Genomic DNA, 17,612 nt, shown 5'->3' with positions numbered 1-17,612 from the left:
TCTCCTTCTCTCCCCCCCAGACTGACCTCCGGTTCCCCTGACCCCACCTCTCCTTCTCTCCCCCCAGACTGACCTCCGGTTCCCGTGGCCCAGCTTCCCGTCCTCGGCCTCTCCCCAGGAGTACACCTCCCCCTCGGACGACAGAGCCAGGCAGTGCTTCCCGCCGGAGTTCACCGCCACCTTCCGGATGAACACGTGCTGGATGGACTCCAGCAGGGTGGGGGTGGACACGGACTCCGTGCCCCCGATCCCCAGCCTGCCGCCCGCCCCATAACCTGTGGCGTAGAGCTGGAGAGGGGGAGGGAGGGAGAGGGAGGGAGGAAGGGGGAAAGAGGGAGGGAGGGAGAGAGAGAAACAACAGGTTTAGTGATCCCTGGCTGTGGAAACTGCGCCCGCTGACTCAGACAGACAGCAGTGTAGGGCTGGGCGATGTATTGAATATTAGACATTATATCGCAATAATTTTGACGACAATGTAAAATATTGTGAATATCGAATATTTAAAATTCAAGCATATATATATTTGGTGGTCACTTGGACAAGATTATTTTTTAACTGCTTATATTTTCACTACACATTTTGTACTTTGTAACAACAATAGCTGTTCTATCTGAATTGTTTTTGTTGTTTTCTAATGGGGGCAAATGAAAATCATGTTTTTTTATGATTTAAAAGCAAATGCAAACATATCGAGATGTATATCGAATATCGTAAACATTTGTACAATATTGAGATATATATATTTTTTTATATATCGCCCAGCCCTACAGCAGTGTATCCTATCTACTCCAATCTTCCTCATCCTCATCCTCCACCTCATCCTCTCACCTTCCCGTCCGCCGTCACAGCAAACAGCGTCTGCTCGCCTCCAATCAGCTGCACCGGCCTCAGCGTGGCCAGGGCCTCCGTCGGGGTGGGCACCTTGACCTTGGCCCCCTCGATGCCCCCCAGCTGGCCGCGGTGGTTGTGGCCCCAGCCGTAGATGGTGCCGCTGCCCCCCGCCGACAGCGTCCAGTCGTCGGGCCGGCGGTTCATCCACTGCACCAGCTGCTCGTCGTGCTCGCGCCGGAAGGCGTCGTGGCTCTCGTGGAGCCCGCTCAGGCTCTCGTGGTCAGCCATGAGCTCGCGGATCTTCTTGGTCACCTTGGGGGAGGAAGCGGATAGGGGCCCGTGTTAGGTGAGAGGCTGCTGGAGGCCTCGGGCGGAGTTGGGAGAGCCTTGTTTTTTTGGGCCTGGTCGTCGACACAGTCTCACGCACTCTCACCTCGTCCAGGAAGGGCTTGGGCAGCGGCGTCCTCTTGTCCAGCGCCACGGCCACTCTGGACGCGGTGCAGTATCGCCTGAACCACGCCCACTTGTGCGTCTCCGCACAGCAGGGCAGTGTGTCCAGCTCCAGGTCGCACGCCAGCGCCACCAACACCTGCACACACACACACACACGCACGCTTTCAATCCATGACCCCAGCCTGCCATGTCTGTGCAGTGCAGAGGGAGGACTGGTGACCTATGACCCGGTGGCAGCCTACCTTGAAGAAGGGGCTGTGGAGGAGCTGCTTGCCTCCTCTGACGATGGGGTCCTCGTACTCGTACTGCCTCTGCAGGGCCTCAGGCAGGCCCTTCACCAGGGCGGCCAGCGCACTGCCTGTAAAACTCTGGATAAGGGGACAGGAAAAACGTTTTAGGTGGTAAAAAAAAAAAAAGACTGCAAATGAGAGAAGCGAGTGTGTGTCGAGGTGTAGGAGGAGTGTGTGGTGTGTGCTGGTGTCACCATGGAGCGCGTCTCCCCCTCGCTGTCCCCCAGCAGCCTGTTGATGTTGATGGACTGGCCGTACTCGGTGGTCAGCAGCTTGCGGAGGCGCTGCAGGGCCCACATGCGATGACCCGCCGCTGGGAACGCAGGAGAGCACGGCGTCATGTGAAACATACTGAAGCTCAGTAGTTACATTACATTACATTTACATTTATTCATTTAGCAGACGCTTTTATCCAAAGCGACTTCCAAGAGAGAGCTTTACAAAGTGCATAGGTCACTGATCATAACAACAAGATAGCCAAAAAACATCGCGAGTAGCCAAAACATGAAGCACACATTGTGAACAACCAAAGTAAGTGCCAAAGGGAAGAACCATAAGAGCATGTAGTTAGAGCTGATCTAGAGGTCGCAGGGTCAAATCCCCCCTCTATGTCGCTTTGAATTAAAGCGGCTGCTAAATGGATACTTTGAGTTGACACGTCCTGATTTAACTACATGATGACTGTGAAGGGCCGGGTCCTGAGTTTGTATTTATATACACGTTCTCATTCTTCATATCCGTCTGATTTCTCACAGATTTGAATCAAAATCCCAGACCTGAATCAACTCCCTACACTTGAATCAACACCCTAGACCTGAATCAACTCCCTGCTCGCATGCCGTTTCCTCCCAGCGCTCCGAGCTCCTCCTACCCAGGGCGCTGAGCTGGGCGCAGGCCGCCAGCGAGGCGGCCAGGCGGGGCACGATGCCCCTGTTGGAGGCGAAGTTGAGCCGGAAGTCCAGCAGGCAGGTGACCAGCGCCATGGAGGGGCAGGACAGGATGCAGCGGTCAGACAGGAGGTCTTTGGGCCCTGCGGAAAGACGGGGGAAGCAAATACACCTTAGAGACTGTGTGTGTTTAAGACCGTGTGTGTGTGTTTGCTGAGAGAGCAGACTGACCGGCAGCAGGCATGATGGGGTAGACAGTGAGGCGCCAGCCCCAGCCGTTAACGGAGCCGTCGCTGGTGAACTTCCACTTGAGCTCATCTCCCGGGATCCTCAGCTCGCTGGACCAATCAGACCACTCCCTCCCTGGGGCACGCACCAATGACAAGAGAGAGAGCCGTCAGGAACTGGCCTCGTATGACGAGGACGACCTTTAACCTCGGTTCGCATGACAGGTTTTGGGACTTGGAACGGGACTGGCTACTGGTGGTCACCTGATCTGACGGAGACGATCCGATTGGCTCCGTCCATGATGGTGAGAGGGTCGTGGCGTCTCTCGGTGGAACACTGGCGGTCGAATTCCACTCTCAGTCCCTCAGCGCCTACCACACACACACACACGCGAGAGAGACTAACTTTACTCCGATGAACATACCCTTATTTTTTTCCAGAGCCCTACGTGTGTTTGCGTGTGCATGAGTGACAAGCGTGTGTGAGCGTATCTACATAGGGGTGTCCACGTGTGTGAGAAAGTGTGTGTGTGTGTTACCTGGGATCTTGACGGTGCCGCTGGTGGAGGTGTCGTCCGTGTAGGGGTGGCTGCTCTCCACCACCACGGGCTGGGAGGACAGCCGGCCGCTCTGAGAGTCCGACGCCACGTCCTCCAGCTCCGTCACGCACAGCTCCAGCAGCACGTCGGCCACCTGCAGGACACAGCGGGGACTACCTCAAAGCCGGGAAACGGATGTCTATTTTTAAACGGACGGGTTAAAACCGTGTGTTAGCAGAGGAGCCCAGTAATGGGACATTCTAGACACGCCCCAGCTAGCCATCATCCTGCTGGACACTGCAGCTAAAACCAGGGGCGTAGGACTGTTTTCAAATGTGGGTCGTTAAAGGAAAGTTTCTGAATGACAAGTGGGAGGGGCCACTTTTTGAAAAGGGCAAAGCTCACTCTTCATAAGGTTTCCTTATAACACTTAAACAACACGGCCCCTGGCTAACCCTAAACCCCACCGTGACCCCTGAACTCCACCTGCGGGTACGCGGTGCCCATGCCCGACAGCACGGCCGAGAGGACCTCCTTGCCCTTGTCCCCGGCGCGGACCGACACGGCCAGCTTCAGCAGGTCCACCATGACCCGCGTGTCGTCCGGGACCAGGAGGCTGGTGAATTCGTCCAGGTACTGAGGCTCCGGACCCACCACCTTGTTCTGGCTCTCTGAGTCCTGGGGGGAGGATTACATTAGATTTAGTCATTTAGCAGACGCTCTTATCCAGAGCGACTTACAGTAAGTACAGGGACATTCCCCCGAGGCAAGTAGGGTGAAGTGCCTTGCCAAAGGACACAACGTCAGTTGGCATGACCGGGAATCGAACTGGCAACCTTCGGATTACTAGCCCGATTCCCTCACCGCTCAGCCAACAGACTCCCTAGGAGGAACACAGATTCAACTAGACCTGACGCCTGGGAGCGTGTCTAACGCTTCAGATTCTACAACTGAAGGCTGGAACAGAGAGATGAATCAAATCAAACGTATTTGTATAGCCCTTTTTACAAGCAATGTCACAGAGGGCTTCACATATGCCCATATAACTGCCCCTCAGCCAACGTCAACCCTCAAGGAAGACAAGGAAAAACTCCCAGGACTCCCGTGAACTGTCTAGACTATCAGAATATGATACACCTGAAGGTGCTTGAGGGTTCAGGTAGGTTTGGGTGCAGTTCTATTGGCGTGTGTCAAGAAATGGGCCAGTCTAGGTTAGGTCTATGCAGGCTCCCACCTCTTTGGTCTTGGTCATGGTCTCTGCTATGATGCTGGCGGCTCCGGGGTCGTCGGTCACGGGGATGAAGGGGCGGGCAGAGGCGGCGGTGGCGGAGGGCGTGACGGCTGACGAGGGCGTGACGGCGTCCTCCGAGGAGCTGACCTGGAGACGCAGCGGACACACGGAGGAAGGTCATGACGGGGGGAGGTCAGGGGGGCGTGTTCTGGGATCGTGAATGCTGGGGGTGCCCTGGTCTGGGGGACGGGGGCTTCATTCTCACCTCTCCCTTGCGGTCCTGCCAGGGGTTGGGGCTGACGCGCTCCTCCGCCTCGGCGGGCAGGGGGGGGCCCTCGGCCTCGGACGGGCTGGAGGAGGAGGAGGAGTCGGAGAGGGGGGCCGGGGGGCTGGAGGGACACTCCATGGGGAGCATCATGCAGGCGGGCATCAGGGCGCCGACCACCGCGTCTCTGAGAACACAGACACACGCACAAAAGTAGACGCACACGGTCAAAACATGGTACGCTGAAAGCACTCTAAGCTCCGATGGAAAGGCTGCATCCAGAGGAGATCCGGGTGTTTGTGTGGAGGAGGGAGAGGAGAGGGGTGTGGAGGGGGGTGGCCCACCTGGCGTAGAGGATCTGCAGGGCAGACAGGACGTGAGACAGGGACTGCTGCTTGGCCAGGTTCCCATCCAGGGACAGCAGGATCTTGGCCAGCGAGGGCCGGTGGGGCTTCACACTGCTCTGGCCACTCAGCTTGTTACTCACGGCCGAGTCTCCGCTGTCGGACTGCACACCTGCCGGCCGCACACACACACACACACAGAGATACAGTAAATCAGGAGAGAAGTTAACTTACCTTTTAACCTCATCTAGAGACGTCACCTGACCTTTCACCTTGGTTCGAGAAAAGTTATTTGACCTTTAACCTCGTCTAGCAAGACGTTATCTGATCTTTTAAGCTTGTCTTGAGAGAGAGAGACATTCTGACCTTTGACCTCGTCTAGAGAGAGAGAGAGAGAGAGAGAGGGGGGACGGGCGGTCGAGGCTGACCTAGATAGGAGGCTCCCAGGGAGTCCCTGGCGGTCTGGAAGAGCACGGGCTCGTGGACGGAGGGCGTGGTCACGTCCACGGTGGTCCAGGCCACGCTGTGGGAGGAGCCGCAGGCCACGCGCGTGATCTTCTGGCCCTCCAGGCCCTGCACCAGCGTGGGCTTCCTGTTCACCGTGGTGGTGCCGTTGCCCTGCTGCCCATGGTCGTTGTCGCCCCACGCATACACCTAGAGGGCGGGGTCGAATATATTATTGGTTATAATTTTATATTGGCGGATTCGAATCCCACCCCTCCAGTACTGTAAGTCGGCTTGTTTGGAGCAGTTGGATTGCAGGTTCAAATCCCCCCCACATGTGCTGCAAGTCTTGGATCAAAGCGTCTAACATTCCAGCGTGCGCACCTGTCCGGTCTCCGTGACGGCCAGGCAGTGCAGCGCCCCGACGGCCACGTGGATGATCTTCTTCCCCCGCAGCCCCTCCACCATCTGGGGCTTCCGCACGTGCACGTCCGTGCCGTGGCCCAGGCGGAAGTAGTCCCCCTTGCCCCTGATTGGACAGAGCGAAAGCATCAACACAGCTCCAACAGAGGCTCCTTGAAACCATTTTAAAGTCCAGACGTGATGTTGTGTAAACAATATGAAATGTGAAACCGTGAAAACAATGTAAAAATGGGAAATTCCTGGCCTGGTCTACATTGACATTGCTTTTACATTACATTTTTCGTCAAAGCCACCTGCAAACGCATGAAAGACAGCATCAGAAAAGCACTGTGCTGCAGTGAACTCCGCTGGTGACAGTAGAGAAAGGCTCCGTGTTCACCACCAGAGTGCAGTGGCTGTGCCGTGGGCTCACCAGGTCCACACCACTCCAGACTTGGTGAGCGCCAGGGAGAACTGGGCCCCGCACTCGATCTGACACACGCTCTGGCCGTTGAGCCTCTCGATGTTCTGGGGCACGTTGCAGCCCTCGCTGCCCCCCCGGCCCAGCTTCCCAAAGTCCCCGTCGCCCCAGGAGAACACCAGCCCTGGAGGGAGCATGCTTACTTTGAGTCCAAGATCAGTCAAAACACTTCTAAAATGATAGTCATCGAATGCTGAAATGACTATTTGGATGAGTATTATTATTATTATTTTATGTAAATACAAATTGAAGATAAAAGATTGATAATCAAATTCTGAAATTACTAATTAAATTAATTATTTTTATATGACTGTTGGTTAACGTTGGAATAAGATTGACAGCTCTAGACAACAGGGTGAGTCAGCCCCTGTTCTGAGCAGATCCTGGATCCACTTTGTAGTCTTGTAAAGACGCCCCGCCCTCCCCATCCAGCCCCCCCCTCCCCATCCAGCCCCCCCCCCCAGCCCTGGGACCCTGGCCAGAGCACCATACCTTCATCGGTGAGGGCCAGAGTCTGGGCGTCCCTGCTCCCACAAGCCACCTGGATGACACGGTGACCCAGAAGCACCTTCACCTACACCACAAACACAGGAGGTCAGAGGTCACCAGTAGGGCAGACAGCATGCGTGAGAGAAAAACCTTAGATCTCTAGAATGAGAGAGACACAGAGACACAGACAGACAGAGAGACAGAGAGACAGAGAGAGAGAGAGAGAGAGAGAGAGAGAGACTGCAAGAGGAGAAAGGTGAGCGTGCAGGAGAAAGGTGAGCGTGTGGAGGAGGTACCAGTTTGGGCCTGAGCTGCGTGGTGTTGTCTCCGTGGCCCAGGCGTCCGTACTCCCCCAGGCCCCAGCTGTACAGCTCCCCGCTGGAGGTGATGGCCGCGCTGTGGGAGCTGCCGCACGCAATGTCCCGGATGCGCTTGGTCTTCAGAGCCTCGATCAGGCGCGGCTTGTCACAGTTCCTGGACGGGAGACACACAACACTCGATTAAAGGAACCAGGGAACTAGCGACTGGCTAGACGGTAAACCAAGTTCCTGCTTGCTTCCTGGCTGGGGAGGCCTAACGGCCTTGAGGGGCGGGGACAACTGACCCCTGAGCAAAAAGAAGCCAAATGTTGTTGTTTCCAATGACAGTTACCATGTGTGTTCATCACTCTGCAGTGGCTTTTGAGTATTTAGAAAAGCACAATACAAGTGTCATGCATTATTATGATGAAATGGCTGCGGTTGATTGGTGGGTGCAGACACAGGAAGTGAGGCGTACATCCGGCTGAAGTGGCCCAGCTTCCCGTCGTCTCCCTCTCCCCAGGAGAACACCTTCCCGTCCACGGTGAGCGCCATGGCGTGCCGCCCGCCCGAGTGCACCGCCACCTTCTTCACCACGTAGCTGCTGAGGGCGCCGATCTGCCGGGGGATGGGGATGGTGCCGCTGGACAGGCCCAGGCCCAGGCGCCCGTTGGTGGCCTCGCCGCACGCGTACACCTTCCCCTCCGCCGTCACTGGAGCGGGGGGACAGGGAGAGGTCATGTGGGTGTGACTGTGAGGCTCACGTGCATCATCAGACTTCTTATGATTTTTTCAGAACAAAAGTTCTGTTTTATATATGTTTTATTTTTTTTGTAGGCCTTGCCTACATGGTACACGCACTTATCGGCGTCTCGTTTTGGCACTGGTACACACACACACACACACCTGCGAACAGGCTCTTGGAGCCCCCGGCCACCTGCACCACGTTGAGGGCGGACAGCGTCTCCGAGAAGGACGGCACCTTGATCTGGGGACGGGCAACGACAGCACGTGAGCGCCGCGAAACATGTGGAGACGAACCAGCGACATGACACCAGCTGCTCCCAGCCACGACAATCGTCAACATCGCTGTGTTAAACCAGCATCTTTGTCGGGCTTCAGGCGGCTTACACACGAGCAGCTAGTGAACCAGACACGTTTGTTTACTCAACACGTGAGCAACCTGGCCAGCCTGAGACGCCACGGGAGTAAATATTTGTTTTGGCCCTCGGCTAAAAGTCTGTTCGGCGCTCGCCCAGATGGAGGTGTTTACCTTGGAGCCCTTGAGCCCGCCCAGCTGGTCCTTGTCGTTCAGGCCCCAGACGAACACCTTGGTCCGGATGGTGGCGGCCGACTCCAGCCCCGACGACTTCTTCCTCGCCAGGCTGGGGAACAGGAGGAGGAGGGATGAGACCTGCACTCATGGGGCCACACGCGTGTGTGGGTATGTATGAGTGTGTGCATGTGCATTGTGTGTGTGTGAGCGATGTGTGTGTGTGTGCGCGCGCGCTCGTTTGTATTCTTAGAAGGTACCCAGCTACTTGTTTTCTCGTTCTAGCTGATCTCTGGATCAGCTGGACCTCCCCCTCTACCCTCTCTCCTTCCTCTCTCCCCCCCCCCCCACCCTCTCTCTCCGTTAGCCTGTCTATGGGCAGATACTCATAAACCACACAGAGAAACGGAACCAGACCACATCAGAGACGCCTGGAGAACCAACCACTGTCCCCACACAGTCAACCAGCTCAGGCTCAGCTAGACCCCTCACCCCCCCCCCCCCCTCACCTCCCGGTGGCGGTCTTGTCCTCCTCCTCCTCCTCGTTGTCAGAGGCCAGGAAGGGGATGGTGGCCAGGTCTTCGTCCTCGGCGCGGACGCGCCCCACGAGGGCCAGCCCGTGGATCTTACAGTCGATCCCCGAGCTGCGGCACTGCTTGATGGCGACCTCCACGTAGCGGTGATACTGAGAGACGGAGCACACACACAGCAGCTTTCAGAATACAGACAACTACTCTACCTGGTATTAGGTGGACTCCAGCCCTGTGTGGTTATCTGCCGATAGCCCTGGGTCCTGGCGATAGCACGAGGAGGCTACACATAGCTCAGAGGAGGCAGGGCATTTGACTGCAGATCTAGAGGTCTGCAGGTCTGAATCCCCCGCGTACACCCACCTCGGTGCAGTCGTTCAGCAGGGGGACGGTGGTGTCTGTAGGGTTGATGGTGATGGTCTTCAGCTCGATGAGGTTGTTCAGGGAGCTGCCGCCTACAGAGGAAAAACACCACGATGCTAACGGTGAACGGGCAAACCGGCACAGACCCATGTAGAGAGAGAGGGGGGAGGGGGGGGTGAGGGAGGGGGGGTGAGGGAGGGGGTGGTTCCTCACCTGAGACCACCACCAGGGAGGGCATGTAGCTGCTGTCTGCAGGGTCCACGGTCATCTTCAGCCGGTGGACCAGCACGTCTGGGAAGAGCTCCAGACGAATCCAGTGCTGCAGGGAGGAGAGGGGGGGGGGGAGAGAGAGAGAGAGAGAGAGAGACAGAGAGAGAGACAGAGAGATGGGCGAGAGAGAGAGAGACAGAGAGAGAGATGGGCGAGAGAGACAGAGAGAGAGAGAGGGGGGGGGGGGGGGGGGAGAGAGAGAGAGAGAGAAACAGATGAACAGAGAGACAGAAACCCAGGCAAGTCAAACGCTCTCCGTACCACTTCAAAGATGGGGGAAGCCACCCCATCTCCCGGGCCGCCCACCTTCCCCTGGGAGCCGGAGGACTGCCAGCACAGCTCGCTGCCGTCGATGAGGCGCGACGCCTGGTTGACGGTGGACGACACGCTGAGGCTCTTGACGGCGCGGGCCCACTCGTCGATCAGCATGCCGCGCTGCCCGCCGTGGGGCTTCTTCAGCTGCTTGCCCGAGCGGCCGCAGAACGCCGGCGTCTGGCCTAGGAAGAGACCACGCGGACGTGAACACGCGCTCCGCTTGCAGGTAGGGTCAAAACGCGTACGTGCACACGCATGTACTGTGTCTACACACAAACTGTATACGAAGACACACACAGTATATGCACAGACACACGCACGGAGACACACACACGGAGACACGCACACGGAGACACGCACACGGAGACACGCACACGGAGACACGCACACGGAGACACGCACACGGAGACACGCACACGGAGACACGCACACGGAGACACGCACACGGAGACACGCACACGGAGACACGCACACGGAGACACACACACGGAGACACACACACGGAGACACGCACACGGAGACACGCACACGGAGACACGCACACGGAGACACGCACACGGAGACACACACACGGAGACACACACACGGAGACACACACACGGCTCATTATTCTCCTCAGGCTCCGCCTCTCCTCTCACCTGGCTCGTTGATCCTGCTGAAGGAGTGCCTGGTGTTGTGCTTGCGGTTCTTGTAGCAGTTCTCACAGAAATCAAAGTCGTCACAGTTGCGGCACTTGAACCTGGGGCCGTTGATGGGGAACATCTGACAGCCGTCACACCTGGGAGGGGAGAGGAGTCTGTGGAGTTATTTGTAAAATGACCGTATGTTCATTTCTTTCGGCTGGAGGATCATGGGACTGTTCACTGTGAGAAAAAATATATACAAAATTATGAAAGGTTCTAGAAATATTTGAGATTTCTTTTCAAAAATAGGTTTGCATCATTGATGAGTCCATGATTTACATTTATTCATTTAGCAGACGCTCTTATCCAGAGCGACTTACAGTAAGTACAGGGACATTCCCCTGAGGCAAGTAGGGTGAAGTGCCTTGCCCAGGGACACAATGTCATTCGGCACGGCCAGGAATCAAACTGGCAACCTTCTGATTGGAAGCCCAATTCCCTAACCGCTCAGCCATCTAGGGTGATGCAGGGTTGAGGTGTGTACCTGACTCCAGGGTGCACGCTAGGGACCAGCTCCATCTCTGACAGCAGGCCCGTCCAGTGAGACTGCTGGGGGAAGTCCACGATCACATCCTTCCCGTTGGCGCTGAAGGCTGAGGCCAAGCACAATCACATGACTTCCACATCACACGACTTCCACATCGCACGACTTCCACATCGCACGACTTCCACATCGCACGACTTCAACATCGCACGACTTCCACATCGCACGACTTCCACATCGCACGACTTCCACATCGCACGACTTCCACATCACACGACTTCCACATCGCACAACTTCAACATCGCACGACTTCCACATCGCACGACTTCAACATCGCACGACTTCCACATCACACGACTTCCACATCGCACGACTTCCACATCGCACGACTTCCACATCGCACGACTTCAACATCGCACGACTTCAACATCGCACGACTTCCACATCACACGACTTCCACATCGCACGACTTCCACATCACACGACTTCCACATCACACGACTTCCACATCACACGACTTCCACATCACACGACTTCCACATCGCACGACTTCCACATCGCACGACTTCCACATCGCACGACTTCCACATCGCACGACTTCCACATTGCACGACTGACACGCCTCGACCCCACTGAAACACATCGTACACACACGGCTCCGACATGACCGGGGCGTGCCCGTACCTTTCACCACGCCCACGCTGCGATGAGTCACCGAGCCCCACTTGTACTTGGGCGTGGTGACGGACAGCTTCACGCGGACCTTGTCTCCGATCTTGATGTGGTAGGAGGAGCCCTGAGGGGAGAAGCCTGGAGCGGCAGGAGGGAAGAAAAAACGTTTGAGACGTTCAAAAATAAAAACACTAAACGTCCGTGACAGTGACGAGAAGACGTGGGGGACAGCGGTTCTAAAAGGAAGAACCGTTAAGCGCCGAGATAAACATTTGATTGTGTGCGTGTTGTGAATATGTGTGTATGTGCACGTGTGTGTGTGTGTGTGTGTGGACGTACCCAGCAGCTCAGTGTGGATGTAGCGGACCCAGTAGGTCCCTCCCTTTAGCTGCCAGTCACACTGCACGTTGAGGTCGTGCAGGCCGTCGCGGTCCAGCTTGATCACCTTGCCCACGTCGCCCTCGTACACCTCCTCGTACGTGCGGCAGCACTTCACGATCATCCCCACCTGGGGGCGGCGCGGGGGGGGTCAGGGTCACAGTCACATGGCACCAGCGACATCCCGCGACACGGGATCGAATTATGCGACGTGTCTAACCTGGATGTGCTCTCTCATGTAGACGGCGTAGTCATCGTTGCTCTGGAAGTCGGAGCGCTTCTTAAAGGTCTGGCTCTCGGTCACCACGGCTCCCGGAGGCTGTGGAGGGGAGGGGGGGGAGGGAGGGAGAAAACAAGGGGTTTGGGGCAGATAGAGTGAATTAGGAATCAGCACAGTGTCAGTGAGCTACAACTACTGTAGTATGATACTGTGTTCACCCTGAGGGTTCTGTCTGTCTGTGTGTGTGTGTGTCTGTCTGTCTGTGTCTGTCAGTGTCCGTCTGTGTGTGTGTGTGTGTGTGTGAGTAGGAGCAGCAGCAGGCGACCCACCACAGGGAAGGCAGGCTCGGCCTCCTCCTGCTCCTCCAGCACCTCCTCATCCGAGTCCTCCTCAGAGAGCGTGTCGGCGTCGGACAGCTCCGACACCGGCACGTCCGGGTGGTCCAGCAGCCAGCCCACCAGCGCCTCCACACCTGCGGGGGGGGGGGGGGGAACCACCCGTCCAGGTCAGTCTGACACGCACACACACACACACACACGTCAAGCTCTCCCTCCTCCCCCCCGTACCTGGCACGCCCGAGGTGGCGGTGGCGGTCCCCGACAGAGACTTGAGGGCGTGCTCGATGTTCCTCCTCTGGAAGCCCATCTCCATGAGCTGCAGCACCAGGGGCAGCGGGGGCGCGGCGGCCGCCTTGGGCCTGCGCTGGCGGGGCGGGCGGGCCTGCTGCACGGTGACGGGCGTGGTGGCCTCGCTGGAGCAGCTCTCCTCGAACAGCGGGGACGACGGGTGGGTGGATTCCACCGCCAGGTACTGGCACACTGCCAGAGCGGCGGCCTGCACACACACACACACACACACCCACACGCACACACCCACACGCACACACACACACACACACACACACACACGCACACACACACACACGCACGCACGCACACACGTACGTACGTAATGAGATGCACATATGAACGCACGCGCATGGCATGCAAATGCACAAACGATTTTGCGAATGCACCAAAAGGGGACAGATGTGGGTTGGGTAAGTAGATGTTGTCTTTGTGTTCTCACCTCCAGCTCCTGCCTCTGGAACAGGGCCTTGATGGGGGAGGGCTGGGTGGCAGCGGAGAGCAGCTGCTGGAGGAGGAGCAGGGGAGGCAGGGGTCCCTCTGGGGACAGGTCCCCCACGTCGGGAGACAAAGATACTGGATCCTCTGTACACACACACACACGGAAAGAGATGAGAAAGAGAGAGATGAAGGGGGTTAGTTCACATTGTCTAATCGCTCCACCCTCTCTCAAGCCCTCAGTCCCACTTCCCCCCCCTCCCACCACCAGGGGGGCGAGGGCCTCACCGCCGGCGCTGGGCCCCAGGTCCAGGACGGCTGGCTGGGACAGGATGTGGCGCAGCTTGTCCTGGTGAGCCAGCAGAGCGCGCGCTGCCTTCAGGATGTACAGCCTCAGCTGCTGACAGCGGAGGAGCTGCACGTCCACCTGGTCTGCTGGACACACACACACACACACACACCGGATATCAGGAACTTTCAGCAACAAGCACACACACACACCAACATCCTCACAAACGCAGCTTTTAAAGCGTTGACAGACACATGAGCTGTGAGCGGCCGGGTTCCTGAAGCGTCCAATAGGATTAGCGAGGGCCCGGCAGAGCAGACTGCCTGACAGGACCGGACATACAGCTCATTTAAGACTGCAATAGTACAGTCTATAATGGCTGGTCTCTATAAGGAGTAGAATCTATAATGCCTGGCGTGCGTGTACTCCAGGTGAGGCGTGTACCTGTGAGGCCGCGGCTCAGGGACTTCTTCATGCGTTGCTTCTCCAGCCTGCTTCCTGCCAGGTTGACCAGCTGGGCCCACACAGCCAGCATGGGCTCCGTGAAGGGGAGGTTCTGAACGCTGAACGGAGCCACCGGCAGCTGCGACACACACACACACACACAGGGAGAGCAGGGTCAGTTTCTCTCAGTGTGTGTGGGTGTTGTGTGTGGGTGCGTGTGCGTGTGTGTGTTTGCTGACCGGTTTGAGCTGGCTGAGCAGGCAGACGCGGCTGGTCCTCATGTCGTGGAACTGCACGGTGATGCGGCCCCTGGGCGTGATGCGGGTCACGATGCCCTCGCCGTACTCCTCGTGCACCACCTGGCCGCCCAGGCGCAGGCGGCCGTCGATGCCGCCGATCACGGCCAGCACCGCCATCAGGCTGCCCGCCCGGGGGCCCTCCGAGTCGGGGAGGAAGTCCTCCAGGACAGACTGGGGAGGGAGACCGAGAGAGAGAGACACAGAGAGAGACAGAGAGAGAGAGACACAAAGAGAGACAGAGAGAGAGAGACACAAAGAGACAGACACAGAGAGAGAGAGACAGAGAGAGAGACACAGAGACAGAGAGAGACAGAGAGAGAGAGACACAGAGAGAGAGACACACAGAGAGAGAGAGAGAGAGAGAGAGAGAGAGAGAGAGAGAGAGAGAGAGAGAGAGAGACAGACAGACAGACAGAGAGAGAGAGACAGAGAGAGACAGAGAGAGAGACACAAACCTGTTACATCTCCAGTCTGAACTGAAGCCTTTGAGAACACAAAGGTCATTGACCAGGTCTGAATCAGAACCCCCCGGCTTCCCGGTCTGTGATTGGCTCCTACCGCTTCGGAGTGGCGTCCGGCCATCACGTCCCCGATGCAGCTGAGCTGGGCGTTGATGTAGTCGTTGATGAGGCCGTTCCACTGGGCCAGGGAGTGCAGCGAGCGCAGGGCCGCCACGATCTCCTCGGCCAGCGTGCTGCTGTGAGTGGCCGTGAGGGAGGCCTGGGGGCGGGACTTCCTGCGCCGTAGAGAGCCCTCTGAGAGAGGGGAGAGGAGGAAGACAGGGGTTCAGGAACTAGCTAATGTTCAGTACACTGACGGGAGCACATTCCTGACAGAATTTCTGAGCCATTTGTGGAATTAATGTGTCAACTAAATGTCACTGTGTCGCTAGAAGGATAGGCTCATTCTGAACAGCAGTAATGACAGACAATCGTATTTGTTCTAACTTCTATGTTAATTAACTGCGGTTGACTCGAAGCTGCAGTCCCAGCGCGGGCCCCCGGGGGGGGCGCTGTGCAGGTACCTCTGAGCAGGGGCAGGTCGGAGGAGCAGGTGCTGAGCAGGCTGCCCAGGAAGCAGAACAGCTTCTCCACCAGGAACTTCATGTCCTGAGAGCGCTCCGTCTTGTCCCAGGACGGCAGCACGGCCTGCAGCAGCCGCAGGGCCAGGATCTGGAGGGGAGTTACGTTTCCACTTTCATTTGAACTCTTTGCCCCCTCTGTGTCTCTCCACCTCCCCTCCCTCCCTCCCCCCCTCCCTCCCTCCCTCCCTCCCTCCCTCCCTCCCTCCCTCCCTCCCTCCCTCCCTCCCCCCCTCCCTCCCTCCCTCCCTCCCTCCCTCCCTCCCTCCCTCCCTCCCTCCCTCCCTCCCCCCCTCCCTCCCTCCCTCCCTCCCTCCCTCCCCCCCTCCCTCCCTCCCTCCCCCCCTCCCTCCCTCCCTCCCTCCCTCCCTCCCTCCCCCCTCACCTGTCTCTGCAGGGAGACAGCGTTGAAGGCCTGCTGGCCCTCCACGATCCTGACGAGCAGGCCGATCCAGGCGGAGGTGCTGAGGGTGCTGCACATCTGGGGCATGAGGGCCACGCTGCGGACGAAGCCCAGCGTGCACCAGCTCCTGTGCTGCTCCCGCCACACCTGCCTCAGGGTCGGGCAGCCTGGGGGGAGGGGGAGGGGGGGGTGGATGGAGCAGGAAGGAGGGACGGAGGGAACCCAGGGTGAGGGAGATGGAAGGTAAGTCAGCAAATCTGGATAAAAGTAGCCATAACACACACACACACGGTGGCTTGTTTTTTATATGGACGACGCATGTATGATGTATGTGGCCGATGTGCTGAAGCCTGGTGTGTGAGAGCGAGGGGGCGGGGTCACCTGTCTTGTCGCTGGCTCCACTCTCCACCAGCGTCCTCAGCAGGCCGCAGAGCGTGCGCGTGGCGTCTGCCTGCATCACCTCAGAGTAGATGCCGGCAGAGAGAGAGAGGGTCTTCAGCAGGTTCACCGTGCTGGTCAGCATCATGGCCGTCGGGTGGCTGCTCTTCTCCACGGGCTCTCCTTCTACACACACGCACACACACACACATCTAGGTGTTAGGAAGCTGGATCTTTACACTTGTCTAATGGGGGTGTGGGTGTGTGCATAGGTGTGTGTGTGTGTCAGTGAGTGTGTGTGTGTGTCAGTGTGTGCATGAGTGGGTGTCAGTGTGTGTCAGTGTGTATGAGTCAGTGTGTATATGAGTGTCTGTGTGGGTGTGTCTGTGTGGGTGTGTCTGTGTGGGTGTGTCTGTGTGGGTGTGTCTGTGTGGGTGTGTCTGTGTGGGTGTGTCTGTGTGGGTGTGTCTGTGTGGGTGTGTCTGTGTGGGTGTGTGTCAGCGTTCTGACCCGTGTCATCCTCGGTGTCTGAGTCCTCGGTGGTGGGCTGGGAGGCGGCCGGGGGCTCGGCCAGCTTCAGGTCGTACTTGCCCTCCTTGCCCATGCGGTACGAGTTGGTGCTGCTGGTGTCCCACTGCACCCGGATCCAGCCGTCCTCCCCCAGCTCTCCTATCACCCGGCCCAGACCTGGCGCTGGGCCATCCTGCTCAGAGGGAGGAGGGAGGGAGGGAGGGAATGACAAGGGTAAACACACAGACACACATGGCATCAGGATGGGGGTTGGGCGGGGGGGCATAGCTTAGTGGTTAGAGCATTTGGCACATGGCAAAAGTTGGTTTATGTGCAGCTCAGTATCTGTGAAGCCCTCTGTGGGACTGCTTCTAAATATAACAATTGATTTGTATTTGGTCACCTGATCTCCCCATTTCCAGTCCAGCCCTCTCATGACCCGGGTGCCTATCTTCATCATGGAGGCCAGCTCGGGGCCGGAGGCGGGCAGGGGCGCGGGGGGTCGTCTCTTTCCTGGACTCCTCCAGGACCGTGGCTGAGCCTCCGTGGGCCCCGGAGCCCTGGTCCTCCTCGCTGCTGTCTGTGCTGGGGCCTGGGAAGCACACAGCACAGCTGGGTCAGCACCCGGGCCGGACACAGCCTCTCCCTCACTATCCTTCACTGTCATCGGTCACCGCTCCATCAGGGTAACATGAACCAGCCCTGTAACCATCTGTGTAACCAGCCCTGTAACCATCTGTGTAACCAGCCCTGTAACCATCTGTGTAACCAGCC

At 57.7% G+C, this 17,612-nt stretch overlaps 1 protein-coding gene across 1 annotated transcript in view; it reads right to left on the bottom strand.

Moving 5' to 3' along the window:
- herc2 (HECT and RLD domain containing E3 ubiquitin protein ligase 2) overlaps positions 1 to 17,612 on the bottom strand; it is a 43,825-nt gene that overhangs the window by 8,139 nt on the left and 18,074 nt on the right. The window contains 43 exon segments of the mRNA XM_067230084.1: positions 74 to 288; positions 829 to 1,143; positions 1,265 to 1,420; positions 1,527 to 1,652; positions 1,769 to 1,887; positions 2,446 to 2,604; positions 2,693 to 2,824; positions 2,953 to 3,060; positions 3,228 to 3,381; positions 3,714 to 3,905; positions 4,462 to 4,605; positions 4,724 to 4,910; positions 5,068 to 5,239; positions 5,496 to 5,721; positions 5,896 to 6,040; positions 6,347 to 6,518; positions 6,887 to 6,968; positions 7,180 to 7,357; positions 7,661 to 7,895; positions 8,089 to 8,170; positions 8,456 to 8,567; positions 8,965 to 9,140; positions 9,349 to 9,440; positions 9,562 to 9,667; positions 9,925 to 10,115; positions 10,572 to 10,711; positions 11,101 to 11,209; positions 11,785 to 11,910; positions 12,112 to 12,280; positions 12,371 to 12,469; positions 12,700 to 12,842; positions 12,937 to 13,204; positions 13,439 to 13,581; positions 13,723 to 13,866; positions 14,168 to 14,306; positions 14,407 to 14,637; positions 15,025 to 15,221; positions 15,491 to 15,638; positions 15,933 to 16,117; positions 16,332 to 16,514; positions 16,839 to 17,031; positions 17,242 to 17,337; positions 17,339 to 17,430. Of these exon segments, the coding sequence (XP_067086185.1) occupies positions 74 to 288; positions 829 to 1,143; positions 1,265 to 1,420; positions 1,527 to 1,652; positions 1,769 to 1,887; positions 2,446 to 2,604; positions 2,693 to 2,824; positions 2,953 to 3,060; positions 3,228 to 3,381; positions 3,714 to 3,905; positions 4,462 to 4,605; positions 4,724 to 4,910; positions 5,068 to 5,239; positions 5,496 to 5,721; positions 5,896 to 6,040; positions 6,347 to 6,518; positions 6,887 to 6,968; positions 7,180 to 7,357; positions 7,661 to 7,895; positions 8,089 to 8,170; positions 8,456 to 8,567; positions 8,965 to 9,140; positions 9,349 to 9,440; positions 9,562 to 9,667; positions 9,925 to 10,115; positions 10,572 to 10,711; positions 11,101 to 11,209; positions 11,785 to 11,910; positions 12,112 to 12,280; positions 12,371 to 12,469; positions 12,700 to 12,842; positions 12,937 to 13,204; positions 13,439 to 13,581; positions 13,723 to 13,866; positions 14,168 to 14,306; positions 14,407 to 14,637; positions 15,025 to 15,221; positions 15,491 to 15,638; positions 15,933 to 16,117; positions 16,332 to 16,514; positions 16,839 to 17,031; positions 17,242 to 17,337; positions 17,339 to 17,430 (6,781 nt within the window).

Source organism: Osmerus mordax, chromosome 26 (assembly GCF_038355195.1).
Source record: "Osmerus mordax isolate fOsmMor3 chromosome 26, fOsmMor3.pri, whole genome shotgun sequence".
NCBI classification, from domain to species: domain Eukaryota; kingdom Metazoa; phylum Chordata; class Actinopteri; order Osmeriformes; family Osmeridae; genus Osmerus; species Osmerus mordax.
This window is presented reverse-complemented; position numbering and strand designations above follow the sequence as displayed.